Source organism: Martes martes (assembly GCF_963455335.1).
Source record: "Martes martes genome assembly, chromosome: 13".
NCBI lineage: Eukaryota > Metazoa > Chordata > Mammalia > Carnivora > Mustelidae > Martes > Martes martes.
The window spans coordinates 35,700,027-35,717,407 of NC_137901.1; the positions used below are offsets into that span (position 1 = coordinate 35,700,027).

The following is a 17,381-nucleotide window of genomic DNA, read 5'->3' on the forward strand; positions in this document are numbered from 1 at the left end:
AAAATTAAAAAAAAAAAAAAGAAAGAAAGAAAAAACATCATCTCGGGTATCTGGGTGGCTCAGTTGGTTAAGCGTCTGCCTTTGGCTTGGGTCATGATCCCAGGGTCCTGGGACCAAGTCCCATATCGAGCTCCTTGCTCAGAGGGGAGTCTGCTTCTCCCTCTCCCTCTGCCTCTTCCCCCTTGTTCATGCTCTCTCTCATGCTCTCTCTCTCTCTCTCAAATAAATAAAATTAAAAAAAAAAAGTATCATCTTGCTATTCTATTTTTGTTTTGGTGAGTCCTGAACTAGGATAAAATAAATGTCCGTGGGTACATTATTATTATTATTATTACTATTATTGATAAAAATAAATAACAAAATGAATACTGAAATTAGTAAATACATACATACATACAACAGGAGGAATAGCTCATCCTTAAATAAGAATTCTGATTAATAAATGCAAACAAATCGGGGAAACATAAAGTAACTATTAGAACATCACAGTAATAGTTGTTGCAGTGAAGTCTCTTTGATAAGTGCTTATAACAGTGGGTAAAAGTTTCAGAAGAAAATACTGGATTTCAATAATTCTCATGGACCTCTACCAATTTATTAACTACAGAGAACAATGCAACTTTTCAGGAGAGAAACTAGTACACTCTAGGTCAACCATGTTATCATAGTTAAAACCACCAGTAACAACACATCAACCTTATACTTTCCCTGATATAATATTATAATGCAATATAACCATGAGAAAACATGAAAAAAAATCTGAAAGAAATACTATAAAATATCCGACCAGTATTCTTCAAAAGTGACAGGTCATGGAAAGCAAAGAAAAACTAACATACTGCCACAAATGGGAGGAGACTAAGGAAACATGAAAACTGAATAGAAAATGTAATACTGGAACAGAAAAAAAAATTAGTAGGAAAGCTGAAGAAATCTGAATAAACCATAGGTAATTAATACTATTGTACCAATATTAATTTTTGACTATTACAATGCATTATTCAAGATGTTAACTATAGCAAGCTGGATGAAAGTTATCAGAACTCATTATAGCTTTTTATAAAGAGCTTTATTGAATATAAATCATCATATAATGAGGTTAACTCACTTACAGTGTACAATTCAATGGCTTTTCATATATTTTCAGAGTTCTGCACCTATCACTAAAATCTAAAATTTAGAATACTTCCATCCTTCCCAAAAGAAACCTTGTATTCACTAGCAGTCACTGTCCATTCCTCATTCCTCCAATATTGTACTATTTCAGCAACTCTTCTGTAAGCCTAAAATTATTTCAAAATAATACAAAAAAGTAATGATCATATTACACTGATTTAAATTTAAATAAATTAAATATATAAAAACATATATAAAAATATATACAAATTATGACACACTGTGGCACATAATCAAGAGAGGAAAATGAAGTTAAAGTTATTGAGTTCTAAAGTTCTTGAAATGTTTAGAATAGAGCTAAAGGTATCAATTAATATTAGACTGTGATTAGTCAAGAATGCATATTACAGATCCCCAGGGTGACCACAAGTTGATTTAAACATGAAAATGAGGGGTGCCTGGGTGACTCAGTTGGATGAGCATTTGCCTTCGGCGTAGGTCATGACCTCAGGGTCCTGGGATTGAGCCCTGCAGGCTCCCCGCTCAGTGGGGAGTCTACTTCTACCCCTCCTTCTGGCCGTCCCTCCCAAGCTCGCTCACTCTTTTTCTAGAATAAATAAAATCTTTAATAATTAAAAAAAAAAAAACAGGAAGATGAGTACATTGAGCACAACTAGTAACCACAGCATCAAATACATAAGGCAAAAATTGGAAAGGAACATAAAATTGTTTTTATTTGTAGATGACATGATCATTACTGTACATTGAAAATCCATAGTGTTCTGCCAAAAAAACTATTATAACAAGGAAATTTAGAAAGTTCGAGATCAAGCCAATATTAAAAAAAATCCATTATATCATATGAGAAATGAAATAAAATTTATAAATGAATAAAAAAATTTTTAAATCATGCCATTTACAATAGTATCAAAAACATAAAATACAGGGGTGCCTTGGTGGCTCAGTGGGTTAAAGCCTCTGCCTTTGGCTAGGGTCATGATCCCAGGGTCCTGGAATCGAGCCCCACGTCGGGCTCTCTGCTCGACGGGGAGCCTGCTTCCCCTCCTCTCTCTCTGTCCACCTCTCTGCCTACTTGTGATCATAAAACATAAAATACTTGAGGATAACATACGTGCATATTCTATAACCTGTACTATGAAAACTACAATTCACTACAAAAAAAAAATTTAAGATAATCTAAATAAATGGAGAAATACGACATATCACCAACCGAAAGACTCAATAATGCAAAGATGTCAATTTTCCTCAAGATGATCTACAAATTCAATACATCCCAAACAAAATTCTCAAAGGCAACTATCCTTTAAAAACTAACAAGCTAATTCTAAAATTTATAGGGAAATGCAAAGGACCGCAAAAAGCCAAAACAGTTTTCAGAAAGAGCAAAGCTGTAAGATTTATCTGATATCAAGAGTTACTGTAAAATTACAGTAATCAAGTCAGTTTGGTATTGGCCTAAGGGCAACACAAAGATCAATGCAATGGAATGAAAAGCCCAGGCAAAGACCATGTATGCTTTTGACTAGGAGGCGGAGGTAATTCTGCAGAAAGGACAGGTTTTTCTATAAAAGGAAAAAATCTTTGTTAGCGTGGGATAGGCAATATTTTTTGGATAGAACGCTAAGGACATGAACCACAAAAGAAAAAACTGATGAACTGAAGTTCATCAAAATAACGAATTTTGCTTTACAAAAGAAAACATTAAGAGAGTGCTTGCTTTGGCAGCACATATACTAAAATTGGAACAATACAGAGAAGATTAGTATGGCCCCTGCACAAAGGATGACAAGCAAATTCGTGAAGTGTTCCATATTTTGGGGGGCGGGTGGGCTGTGAATTCAATCCCTTTGTTGGGTGTAAAAATTACTTAAAAATAAAAATATTTTAAAAAGAGAAAGAAAACATTAAGATAATTAGAAAGCAAGGTTTGAGGGGAAAACCATATATATGACAACTTGCATCCAAAGTATATAAAGAAAACCTCAGTATCAAGAAGAGCAAGGGATGGATTAAAAAAAAAAAAAACAGGCAAAAAATTTTAACAGATACTTAAAAGAAGAATGGCCAATCACCCCACTAATCTTAGGAAAACACAAATTCATTCCGTAAGGAGATATCACTGTACTCATTAGAATGGCTAAAATTTAAAGAAATGACAACACCAAGAGTTAGTGTCTATGCTGAACGATGGCATTCTCATCAGCTTCTAGGGGAAGTGGGAAATAACACAACCACATTAGGAGACAGTTTGGCAGTTTCTTATAAGGTTAAATATACATTTATCACAGAAAAGGGTAATTCCATACCTAAAGTATTTGCAGAAGAAAAATTAAGGGGCACCTGGGTGGCTCAGTGGGTTAAGCCTCTGCCTTTCGGCTTGGGTCGTGATCTCAGGGTCCTGGGATTGAGCTCTACATCCGGCTCTCTGCTCAGTGGGGAGCCTGCTCCCCACTCCCCACCCCCCGCCTGCCTCTCTGCCTACTTGTGATCTCTGTCGGTCAAATAAATAAAATCTTTATTTATTTTTTTAATAAATAAAATCTTAAAAAAAAATTAAGACATCAAATCCACACAACACTTGCACATGAATATTATACAAGCTTTATTCATAAAAGGCAAAAACTCGAACAACCCAAAGGTACGTTTTACAGATGAATAAACAAACTAAAGTACATGCAAACAACAGAATACTAATCAACAATAAACAATGAACTACACCTACATGCAACAAACTGAAAAAAAAAAAAAAAACTCTCAAAAACATTACTCCCTGAAATAAGCCAGATACGAAAGGACATATATACTATGATTCCACTTATGTGAAGGATCTAGAATAGTCAAGTTCACAAAGACTCAGAGAATAATGGTTACCAAAGACTCGGAGGGAGGGAAGAGTAAGGAGTTATTTTTTTAATGGATACAGAGTTTCAATGATGAAGAAGTTCTGGAAATGGACTGTGGAGATGATTGCACAACAGTATGAATGTACTTAATACCACTGAACTGTACACTTAAAAATGGTTAAGATGATAAGTTTTATGTTATGTATATTTTACCACAAACACAAAATCATTTTGTTGAGGGGAAAAAGTCAGATAGAAGAGGATACATACTATATGGCCATTTACATGGCATGTCAGAACATGTAAAACTAAGCAATAATGACAGAAACCACACGAATGGCTATCTGGGGTGGAGAAGACAAGAAGAAACTGACTGTAAAGATCTCAAAAGAACTTTTTAAAGTGACCTTACATTCGCCAAAACTCACTGAAATATACACTTAAACTACGTACATATTTTTAAAAAATGCATACATGCTATTATATGCAAATTGCACCTCCATATATTTTCAAATAAACAAATAAGCTTGAGGAGGGAATGAAACGCAGCAGAGTAGAAAATAAAACTAGAGACTCTTTCTAGGAATGAGGTTATGTTGTGGTGTACAGAGAAGATAGTAGCTGGAAGGAAATATGTGGTCTGAAGAGCATTTCTCAAGATGAAAGAGAAATGACTGTATTTAATGCCAACAGGAAACCAGTTATTTGAAACGTGGGTGAAAATCCAGAGGTAAAAGAACATAAAGGCTACATGTGCTTAGTTGCCAGTGTTTGAAGCATATGCAATTTTGTTCTACATTTCCCCACTTCAATAAAAACTTGTTTTGTAAAGAAAAAAAAAAAAAAAGTGAAGAAAATGCTTTGGCAAGTACCAGCAGAAAGAAGTAGAGTGAAATATCCAACAGAAGAAACCTAGCAAACTCAAGGAAAGATAATAGTATATTAATATCTGTATATTATCTGTATATTAATAGTAAATACAATAATGGAGTTTCTAGCAATATTAGCAAATCTATATTAATCCGAACCTTGTAGTAACACCCTGAATCTCTTGCTAGAAAGCAGAAGGCTGCTGAAGCCAAAACAACATGCTCACATATTTCAGGTGTTCTCCAAGCCTTGCAACTGAAATAAAACGGATCACTTACAACAATAATGGCAACTCAGGACCATTAATAGATAAATTCAAACTAATGGTAATAGCTTTTCAAAGCCATCAAGCATACGTAAGGGTATCCGTACCATCTATGTGGTAAAAAGCCTTGTGAGAAGATCATCTGCAAGTATGGGGAGTAACAAATGTTTTCCCAGTACAAAAAACAGTATTTGAAGGGAATAAAAACTGTACTTCAGAGACTAGAACTTTGAGCCAAAGAATTCTAGTGAAATTGAAATTACTGCTTCTCTCAGGTGGCATATCAAATTCAGACTAAGGAAATAGTCATACCCTGTATCCTAGCCCCTGAAACATCATTGTTGTCATTTCTATAACTGTAATTCTAGGATTAAGTAAGGCAATTTTTTAACCTCAGTCTTTTTATAAAAGCCTCTACAAACATTATTTTAAGGCCTGGACATGACATACATTTTGAAACACTTCACATAGCATTTTTAATTAAAAATAAAGAAAGAAGGAAAATACCTACTATTTCCAAACATGGAATTTAATGACAAAAACCAGCACCGCTTTAATCAACTTTTAGGTATGGCTTTTCCTTAAATTTGAGTTTTACAGTTTATATTAATACATTCTACTGTAGACATCTTCATTTATTAAGTAATTCAAGACCACCAAACTGGATGTGTATATCGCCAAAAAAAAAAAGTTACTCCAAGAGATATGCTTCATACACATCATTAATAAACTGGAATAGTACAACCAAATAGCTATGAACTATTACTCTCAAAATTCCAAATCCCTTATTTTGAATCCTGAAAGCATCGGTAGCTAGCAAAACGACAATAGCTATTCTTGTGACGGACTACGGTAAAATGAATGCTCACTTCTGTTCGGATCTACAATAAAACCAAAGGTAATTGCTGTGATGCTCATTACAACATATCAACCTCCATCGACAGCAGAGTTAAGTTTCTGTATTTTCCCTTTTGATAGAGGATGGCTGCAAATACATGCACCTAATAATTTGGGAAATTAAATAAACAAGAAAATGTAAATTGGGAAGTGGTTTGTTCTGGCCTTTCTTTCTTACTTTTTTTCTACTTTCTTTTTTTGGGGCCACAAATAGGCCACAAAAAAATTTTTTTTTCTAAATATCTCTGTTTCCATAAGATCAATGATACATGACATCAAAACATAGTAATTTTGGGGCACCTGGGTGGCTCAGTGGGTTAAGCCTCTGCCTTCGGCTCAGGTCATGATCCCAGGGTCCTGGGATCGAGCCCCGCATCGGGCTCTCTGCTCAGCGGGGAGCCTGCTTTCTCCTCTCTCTCTGCCTGCCTCTCTGCCTACTTGTAGTCTCTGTCTGTCAAATAAATAAATAAATAAATCTTTAAAAAAAAAAAAAAACATAGTAATTTCTATTTTCAAAAAGAGTTGTCTCTTTTATATAATAATACATTTCATATAAGATTTTATCTTACCTGGCCAATTCTTTAATTAAATTTGCAATGCGTCTTTTGTCTTCAAGACACAAATCCTTCAGTGACGCACTCTTTAGTCCTCCCCTGCAGAAATTCTAATACAAAACAAAGAAATCTTTTGGTTAACTTTTGGTAAAAGCAATTTTTAAGACTTTTTGAGAAATCTCTTAAAATTAGCACAGGAGGTAAAATTTCTCAGGTATCTTTTCTCTGGTGGTATGTTCTTTTTTTTTTTTTTTTAATTTTATTTATTTACTTGAGAACAAGAGACAATGATAGCGAGATAGAGCATGAGCGGGGAGGACAGGAAAAGCAGACTCCCGTTGAGCAGGGAGCCTGATGCAGGGCTCGACTGCAGGACCCTGGGATCATGACCTGAGCCAAAAGTAGATGCTTAACTGACTGAACAACCCAGGCACCCTGGTACACGCTTTACATTTCATTCAAACCTATTATGAATTCAAAACAGGCTAAGGAACTGTCTTGTCCAGAAGGGGACATTATAAAATTTACATAGAGAAATTTATATAGAGAAGATCACAAAAGGCTTAAATATTAGGGATTATTAAGGAAACAACTTTCCCTTGGTGAATGTCACAAACACCTAATGGAAGATACTGAGAACTTTTCCTACACTACAGCCCACAGGCTGCTTAAAAGTACACTAAGGTTGACAGCAAAGGCACCAGTTTCTAAGTTCTCAATATATCCTAAAGTTCATTCCAACGGGTACTAGACCAAAGAGTAATAATAATAGCTAACACATATCTCATATTTACTGCATGTGAGGAAAATTATAAGTACTTTACATTTACGAATCCAGCTCATTTGCACAACAGTGCTATGAATTAGGTATTATTTCTATTTATGGTGAGGGGACACCTTGCCTTGGATAACATTTAAAGCAGCAGAACCAACACCTGAGCACACATCCAGAGTATGTGCTCTCAACCACTGAACTATTTCTTGTGCTCTAAAAAGTTCTTCCAGTACTTGAACTTCATTAAGAGGATCTTTAAAGCACTGAAACTAAGTGAGTCACAGGCAAACTAGAGGTAACATGTAAACAGAAGGAACCCTAGGCATTTGTACAAGTAGGTTAGTCCAATTTCTTCAGGTTGCCAAGAACAATCCAAGACTTCTAAAATGAGTCTTGGAAATACTGATAGCCATAAGGCAATAGGAAAAAGGAGAGGGTAAGAAAATGAGTTTGGCTTTGGAAATGGTCAACTTAAGATGCTAGGATGAAAGTCATATGGAAATGTTAAGACAGGAAGTTGGAAATGTGGGTCTGGCTCTTAAGTCAGAGAAAAACATAAAGATGTAATCCATAATACTGTAGGGCTTATGGAATTATGGACGATACTTAGATTTTTATTATTTTCTTTATACTTCTCTATGTTTTAGATTTTTCCTTAATATTAAAAAATATCAGTTTTTAAAAATCATCTATGAATCCAAGATAATAAGTTAAAGGATGAAAGAGAATCAAAAGGATATAATATGGTGGGAGAAAATATGTTTTGAGAAGAGTATGGGGTTAATGATGCTAATGATCAAAAAAGTTACACAGAATGTGGAATGAAGCCACTCTATCTGGCAATGGGAAAAGTTGCTGAAAGCACACGAGAAGGCATCTTAGTGCTGCAGTGAGTAAAAGAACAAAAAAGAGAAACCCTTACACGTGGGCAAGGATATCAGCAGCATTGTGTTTAACAGAACAGCCAATTTTCAATACAACTCGTATTGAAAATACAAATGTTTGTCAATTAGAGAATAAACTGTAGCATACTTAGACAATGGAATTCTGTAGGTACTGGTTGTTAAGCTACTTAGTGACTTTCATCTTCAAACCTACCCTTCTGAGACCTCCTTTGTGGTGCTGGGCCTCAGACTCCAGAAACCTGTATCTCCTTTGCCAGAGGGCTTTCTGTTAAAACCCGTCAGTAGGAAGAACTAGAGGGAGACCAGAGGTTGCTGGAAAAAGAAGAAAAGACACAGTCCTTCCTATTTACATCTCATTCCCACTAGTGTCACCCCTGCCAGAGTGTGTCCTGGCAAGGACAGCAGATTCCAGTTTGCAATTTTCCCAGCCCTGGCAGAACCAGCCTTTAGCATGTCTCCTTGCGGACAGCAGTATCAGTTAGGCTGGGAACCCATCATCAGAAGTTCCAGCTCTAAAGGGGCCCTCCCCCAAGCTTCTAAGTTTTAATAAATCCAACTTGCTCTGGCTGTTTTCTAAGCCCTAGAGATGGGAATTATTTCTTGCAGTTACTACCTACATGATATGTTGGTGTTCTGTTTACCTTCTCAGTTCTCCAGCACCATTTTAGCAAGTCTTTATATGAAATACTCTCAGTAAAAAAAAAGTGACTAGGGGCGCCTGGGTGGCTCAGTGGGTTAAAGCCTCTGCCTTCGGCTCAGGTCATGATCTCAGGGTCCTGGGATCGAGCCCCGCATCGGGCTCTCTGCTCAGCGGGGAGCCTGCTTCCCTTCCTCTCACTCTCTGCCTGCCTCTCTGCCTACTTGTGATCTCTGTCAAATAAATAAAATCTTAAAAAAAAAAAAAGTGACTAGACACTGGCTGAAATATAAGTGAAAAGAAATAATGTACAGTGGGGTATCTAGTAGCTCAGTCAGTTAAGTGCCTAACTCTTGGTTTGGGCTCAGGTCATGATCTCATGGGTCATGAGATGGCTCCATGTTAGGCTCCATGCTCAGCAGGGAGTCTGCTTGAAGATTCTCTCCCTTTGTTCCTCCCCCAACTCTCTCTCTTTCAAATAAATAAAACTTTTAAAAAAGAAATGATATATAGCTATATACAACATAAGTAAATCTCATGAACATAACATTGAGCAAAAAAAGCAAATGATGCAATACACATAGTATGAGCTTATTTATGTAAAGTTCCAAATATACATAACACTGAACACTGAACATTGTTTAAAAAACAATTATGTATTTAGACTATATAGGGCAAGGGTTGGTAAACTGTAGCTGCAAGCCAAATCTGGCTCACTGGCTATTTTTGTAAATAAGGGTTTATTAAAACACAGCCATGTACATTCATGTACACACTGACACACACACACATATATGGTTCTTCATACTACAGTGGCAGAGTTGAGTAACTGAGACAGAGGCCACATGGCTCACAAAGGTTAAATATCTATTACCTGGCCCTTTACAGAAAAAGTTTGTCTACCCTGACATTAAAAAACACATACACAAAAGAACAATAAACACAAAATTAAGGATAGGTATTACGAAAGCAGATGACAGAATAAAGGAAGGTTATACCCTTCCTTCACTTGGCTTACAATGGCATCATTGCAATTCAATGGGGAGAAGAATGGTCTTCTCAATGAACAGCGCAGACCAATAGACTACCCATACGGAAAAATGAACTGAACTAACTTAATACCATACACATACTAATTCCTGATGAATAATGGCTTTCACTGTGAGAAATAAAACAATGTGGCTTCTACAAGAGAGAGAACCTGTTGCAAAGAGTGTAGCTGGCTAACAGCTTCACCTAACTACTGCCATACCTTCAGATTCACTGCAGTGTTCACAACAGCGCCAGTGGCTGGAAACAGCAGAGATACTGCAACTGAGCCGCTTCTGTTTGACAGGGCATCCTTAAGGAACAGTATTTGTTCTGGGGTTCCCCATTAGGCTGACAGACACTACCCCTGTTTGCAAGGCAGTATGAAGTGTGAGGTTTTTCCTAGTGAATTTTTCTTCTTTCTTTGTTCTCTCACAGATGCCAGACCTGCAATAAAATCTAAGGCTCTCCTTGTCTCTCCCTGTTCACTTTATTCTCTATCCCATGTCAGCTCTTCCTCCACTAAATCTCTTCCATTTTTACTTTCATCTTAGTACCTACTTCCCAGAAGTCTTGAGCTGGCATAATTAACACTTTGAAAACCTTAATGAATTAAGAACCTAGCTATTGAACATCAATAGCTATAAAAATCACATATAGAAAATCTGCAAGACTTATTTCTCTGAAGAAAAACACATACAACATCTGTCTAGTTTTGAGAAAAAAATGCATATACACACACACATACACACCCCCCACACACCATTTCTAGTTTTGCAACAAAATAAATACACACATATATAGCCCCTATATTCCACTTCTGGGCAAATAGGAACCATGCTTACAACAACCAAAAACCTAACAAAGTATAAGAAAAAGCAGTTCTTAAACACTGGACAACAGGCAGCACGGAGAGTGAACCCTGAAAGAGGGGAACCAAATAAGGTGAGCCATGCAATTATCCCAGCTAAACTGCCTCTGGAGTTCTCAGGGTACAATGTGGGGAAACCCAGATGGAGCCCAGCAATCTCGCCAAGTTGAGAAGATAGAGCTGGGAGTCCAGGAGAGCAAAGTGTCTAGAATTTGCAGGCAGAGTCATGGAGAGGATAGAACTGCACAAAAAGAGAGCTCCAGGGATCTGCAGAGGGTTCCCTGCACATCAACCATTGAGTACTGATTAGCATTTGTCTATGAGGAAGCCCACCAAGAGCCAAGGAAAGAACAAATGAGAATGTGAGAATAATCTCTGTTGCTAATATAATGCCAGCAATAGTCCATGTTCCCACCAGCCGGAGAGGAAAATCTCATAATTCAAGGGGCATCAGGAAGAGTACTCCGCAGGTCACTGCCTATAGTGGGCAAAATAAGCCCTATATTAAAAGCTGTTCTAGAGTCACCTTTAAAAGCTTAAACCCGGTGTCTGAGTGGCTCAGTTGGTCTCAGTCTCAAAGAGACTGCCTTTGGCTTAGGTCATGATTCTGGAATCCCAGGATTGAGTCCTTCATGGGGCTCCCTGATCAGTATGGAGTCTGCTTCTCCCATCTCATGCTCTCTCTCTCTCAAATAAATAAATAAATAAAAATCCTTTAAAAAAAAAAAAAAAAGCTTAAACCCAAACTTCAAAAAGATCAAACTGCTCTCAAATAACTCGTCTTAGTCCCAGAAAAAAGACCTCAAGATCAATGATAAAAAACACAATATATCCAGAACTCAAAAAAAAATGTATGATTCATACTGTCCCCGGGCAGGTAAAGAAGCAGATAAATACAATACATAAATAGAAAAATAAATAGAAATAGAAAAATAGAAAAATTACTCAATTGAAATCTCTCCATAAATAACTCAGATGATAGGATTATAAACAAAGAGCATTAAAATAGTCATTTACATTCCATATGTTCAAGAAAGTAGAAGACAAAGCATGTTAAGTAGAGACATGAAATATATAAATAAAACAAAGACCCAAATTGAACCGGGAGAGATAAAAACATTGTCTTATATAAAAAATACACTGGATGAGATTAGTGGCAGAAGACAACTAATGAATTTGAAACAAAGCAATATAAACCATCTATACATAAACACAGAAAACAACAACAAAAATTGAATAAAAAATGAACAAAAAGCTGCAGAGTAACCTCAAGTGGCCTAATATTTGCATAACCGGAGTCCTCAAAAAATAATAATATCTCAACATATAATGGCCAAAAAGTTTCCCAATTTTATGAAAACTATAAACTCTCAAATCCGAAAGACTCAACAAACCCCAATCAAAAGACACCCTTAGAATTAGTTCAAGGCATACTATAATCAAATTGCTTGAAACTAGGAATGAAAGGAAAATCCTAAAAGCAGTTTAAACTCACATAGTAGATATAAAAGAATAAAAGTAAGAATGACAGCAGATTTCTCAAAAACAGTGAAACCAGGCAACAGCGCAATGACATCATTAAAGCACTAAAGGAAAAAAAACTATCAACTCAAAATTCTATAACCAGTAAAAACAAAAGTGAAATAAAGACTTCTTCAGGCATACAAAAGTCAAAGTATCCATTCCTAGTGTACCTGAACTATCATAATGTTAAAGGAAGTACTTTAAGCAGATGGAGCATACCAATGATATCAAATGGAAAACAACAAAAATGGTAACTACACGGGTAAATTTAAAAGCCTTTTGTTGAGGAGCACCTATGCGCTGACTCCTGGTTTCAGCTCAGCTCGTGATCTCAAGGGTCATGGTATCACATCCCACATCAGGCTCTGCGCTCAGCACAGAGTCTGCTTGAGATTCTTTCTCCTTCTACCACTCATGCTCTCTCTCTCTAAAATAAATAAATCTTAAAAAAAAATGGCATTTTAATTATTTGAACCTCTTTAAAACACAATTGAAATAAATGGAATCCAAATTAAAAAGAAAAATGTAAAACTATATTCACAGATGGCATAATCATATATGTATAAAAAATTATAAGAAATTCACCAGGGCGGGGCGCCTGGGTGCCTCAGTGGGTTTAAGCCTCTGCCTTTGGCTCAGGTTATGATCTCAGGGTCCTGGGATCGAGCCCCGCATTGGGCTCTCTGCTCAGCAGGGAGCCTGCTTCCTACTCTCTCTCTCTCTCTCTGCCTGCCTCTCTGCTTACTTTCTCTCTGTCAAATAAATAAAATCTTTAAAAAAATAAAATGTGCCAAAGATTACATCCAAAAATAAAATTAAAAAAAAAAAAGAAAAGAAAAGAAAAGAAATTCGCTGGGTCACCTGGGTGGCTCAGTTGGTTAAGTGTTTGCCTTCAGCTCAGGTCATGATTCCAGGGTCCTGGGATCAAGCCCTGCATTGGGCTCCCTGCTCAGTGGGGAGTCTGCTTCTCCTCCTCATTCCTGCTCATGCTCCCTCTCACTATCTCTCAAATAAATAAATATTTTAAAAAAGAAAGAAAGAAAATCATCAGAAACTTTAGATTCAAGTTAATAAGTGAATTTAGAAAGGTTCCAGGATACAAAACCAATAGACAAAATCAACTGTATTTCCATTGACTAGCAATAAATAACACAAAAATAAAATGAAGAAAACAATTCCATTAATAATAGCATTAATAAGTATAAAATACCTAATCTTTAGAAATAAACTTAACAAAAAGAGTACAAGATACATACACCTCAAACTTCAAAACATCGCTGAAAGAAATTAAAGATCTATGTAAATGAAAAGCTATCTCATATACCATATTCAAGGACTAGAAGAATTGATATTATTAAAGTACTCTCCAAATTTATCTGAAGATTTACTACAATTGCTATCAAAATTCAGGTTGACCCATGTGCAGAAATTGCCAAGGTGATTCTCTATGGAAATTCAAGGGATGTAGAATAGCCAAAATCTTAAAAAAGAAAATCAAACTTGGAGGACTTACATTTCTTGATTCCAAAAAATAATTCCAAATGGTAATGAACTTGGTATTGGCATAAAAATAGAAATGTTAATCAATGGAACAGAACTGAGAGTCCACAAATAAACATTTACATGTACACGGTTAAGGGATTTTTAACAAGGGAAGAACAATCAAAGGGAAAGGAATAATCTTAACAAATGATGGTAGGACAAATGGATATCCACAGGCGACTGAATATGAGTCACCACATAACAAAAATTAAATCAAAATGGATCAAAGACTAAATGTAATACCTAAAACTATAAAACTCTTGGAAGAAAGTATTAGTGTATGAATTTGAGTCACCACATAACAAAAATTAAACCAAAATGGATCAAAGACTAAATGTAATACCTAAAACTATAGAACTCTTAGAAGAAAATATTAGGGTAAATCTTTAAGAACTTGAATTAGGCAATGATTTTTTAAATATGACAGCACAGCACAGGTAACAACTGAAAAAAATTGATAAACTGGACTTCGAAATTAAAACTCTCATGCTTCTAAGGACACCAATAAGAAAGTGAAAGACAACGCACTGAACGAGAGAAACTCTGCAGATCATATATAAGGGAACTGAATATGCAATGTATAAAGAACTTTTAACTTTATCAGTAAGAAAACAAATCACTCAACTGAAAAGCATCTGAATTGACGTTTCTCTAAAGAACAAATATAAATGGCCAAGAAGCACATAAAGAAATTATTATTATTAGTCATTAAGGAAATATAAATCAAAACCACAGTGAGATACCATTTCATACTGACTAGGATGGTTATAATGAAAAGGGTGGCTATAAAGTGTTGGCGAGAATGTGGAGAAACTGGAATCCTCATTCATAATACTGCTGATAATATGTAAATTAGTATAGTCATTTTGGCAGTTCATCAAAAGGTTAAACAGAATTACTACATGACCCAGCAATTCTACTTCTAGGCAAATACCCAACAGAACTGAAAACATATATTCACACAAGAACTTGTATGTGAAAGTTCATAGCAACATTATTCATGTAGCCAAAAAGCCTAACAACCCAAAGTCCTTCAACTGGTGAATGGGTAAATATATATTCAGCCATAAAAAGTAATGAAGTAATAATACATGATATCACATAAACCTTAAAATCATTATGCTAAATGAAAGAAGCCAGCCACAAAAGGCCACATATTATAGGATTCCATTTTCACGAAATGCCCAGAATAGAGCAATCTATAGAGACTAAAAAGCAGATTAGTGGTTGCTAGGGCTGAGATGAATAGAAAATGTCAAGTGACTGCTAATGCATGTGGAGTTTCTTTCTGGAGTCATGAAAATGTTCTGGAATTAGATTGTGGTGATGGATCCACAACTCTGTGAATATATAAAAAAAAATGAATTATACATTTTAAAAGGGTAAGTTTTTTGCTATGTAAATTATAGGTAAATCTGAAAAAAGAAGTGTTGAAGCAAAAGTAATAATGTATTGGGAATTTACTTATAGAAGTAAAACGTATGACAGTATCACAAAAGTCAAGACACAAACTGTTGAAAGGTCCTCAAAATCACAGTTAAAGTGGAAAATATAAGTTAAAATAGGCTGTGATAAGTTAAAGATGTATACTATAATTCTCAAAGCCACTGAAAATAGCCCAGCAAAGAATTATAGTTAATAACCCAATAGAATCATAAAAAAATATGGACTCAATCCAAAAGAAGGCCATATATATTATATTGTTCAATATAAAATGCACAAACCATTTTATGAAAAAACACTTGCAATTTTGATAAGATCTTGCAAATTCAACTACTATTTACATCCCAGGGGGACATAAGTGGGTACAATGGAAATCCAAGTAACAAAGTAGGCCTTTTGGGTAAGTCACAGTTAAATCCCACAGACTACTAAACATAACAATCAGTAACAAACTAGATATTGGAAATGTCCTCAAGAACATAAACCAGCACAAGGAAAAACATTCTCTATAGTGTTAAATAGTAAATACTTTGGCTTTGTGGACCAACAGCACTATGGTAGCAACTCAACCATTAGAACAGAAAAGCACCAATAATATTAAAAGAATAAGCAAGATTATGTTGCAATAAAACTTTATTCACAAAATAAGCAGCAAAGAAACTGGGCCTATAGATCATAGATTGTCAAACCCTAACTTAACCTTAACAAAAAGTAAAGTAAAATCAACCTATCAGATAAGGACATGTAGCAAAGGAATGTATAGATACTAATACAAAGGCAAAGATGAAGGAGAAATCAATGGGCTATAAAGAGTCTTTATAATATTTTTGAAGTGAAGGAAATAATAATAATGCAGGGGAATTTTAACAAAGTTTCTTTCTTATATATAGAGGTTTATCCATCATCATCTAACAAATCCACAAGAACAAAAATCATAGAGCGCACTTAATAAAAGAAGAAACGGTGGTCAATTTGATTTACTAACTTGACAGAGATCACGATGTGGGTCTTTTGGGACATACTAAGGTAATAAATTTTTCTTAACTAAGGCTTAAGGCAAGCCTAGACATTTTAGAGCAAAACCTCTGAGTAATCTACATACTTTATATTAATACCATGTAAAGTATCCTAGAATCCTCTGTACCTTTTCAGATCGCTTGTAGATTGTCTAAAGTTCTTTCAAAGACTCTTCTACCCTTTTCTACCGGTAACTGGTCAGCATAGAAAAATCACTTATTGGTCCGCATTTATAAAGACTGGAGATCAGAGAAAAAAAAGGGAAATTACTGACCTGTTCATCTACTGAATCTCCTGCACCTTTTAAAGACTCCATGGAGACTGAAGCAGCAGTAACCCTGGAAGTCGTAAGTTTAACATCAGCTTTTGGACTTAACTTGTGTCTTGATCTGGTATTTCCTTCTGCAGAAATTCCTAAGGATTTCCATCAAAAAAAATATCAAAATTATACTTTATTCTCTTAAACTTACCCCTATGAAGCTCTTCTCTGATATACCTCTATATGGGACCTGACAGGGAAAACTCTCACTTTATAAAACTCATTTTAAAACTCTTAGTAAATAATGAATCATGAAAAGATTATGTTCTGAATACATTTAAGATTCAATTGAAATATTTTTTAAAAATGATAATGAAAATTCGTAAGTCACATTAAAACTGATAAATTACAACATATAATATATACCTTAATATAGGGAAAGTTAAAAATCTGATTTCTCACATAATTAGGGTACCTTCAATGGCTCAGTTTTACTATTGGTTTAGTAACAATCAATAAGGTTTAAAAGAGTCTATCACATAAACCTTATATCAAGAAGTTCTCACATTTTTCTTTGAATTTAGGCTATTATTTGTAATATAAAAAATAGGATCTCTTGCTCTTTAATAGATAAAGTGTTCTACAAATTAATCAAAAGCTTACTTGCCCAACCAGCCCCTAAAATCACTAAATAAGGCAGTATTTCAAACCTTAGTAACGTCTAACCACATATTAAAAAAAAAAAAATTAGTTTCCAATGGATTGTTCTGCATACAGTTATATCTACAAAGTGGTCCTACTGTTTTATTTTCT

General features: G+C 35.2%; 1 protein-coding gene across 2 annotated transcripts in view; it reads right to left on the bottom strand.

Moving 5' to 3' along the window:
- Positions 1 to 17,381, bottom strand: part of KIAA1328 — a 318,181-nt gene that overhangs the window by 293,586 nt on the left and 7,214 nt on the right. For both annotated transcript variants that reach the window (XM_080821739.1, XM_080821740.1), the window contains exons 3-4: positions 16,584 to 16,723; positions 6,582 to 6,676 (exon numbers count right to left, since the gene is read on the bottom strand). In XM_080821739.1, coding sequence (XP_080677865.1) covers positions 6,582 to 6,676; positions 16,584 to 16,723 — 235 coding nt within the window. The remainder of the gene's footprint in view (positions 1 to 6,581; positions 6,677 to 16,583; positions 16,724 to 17,381) is intronic.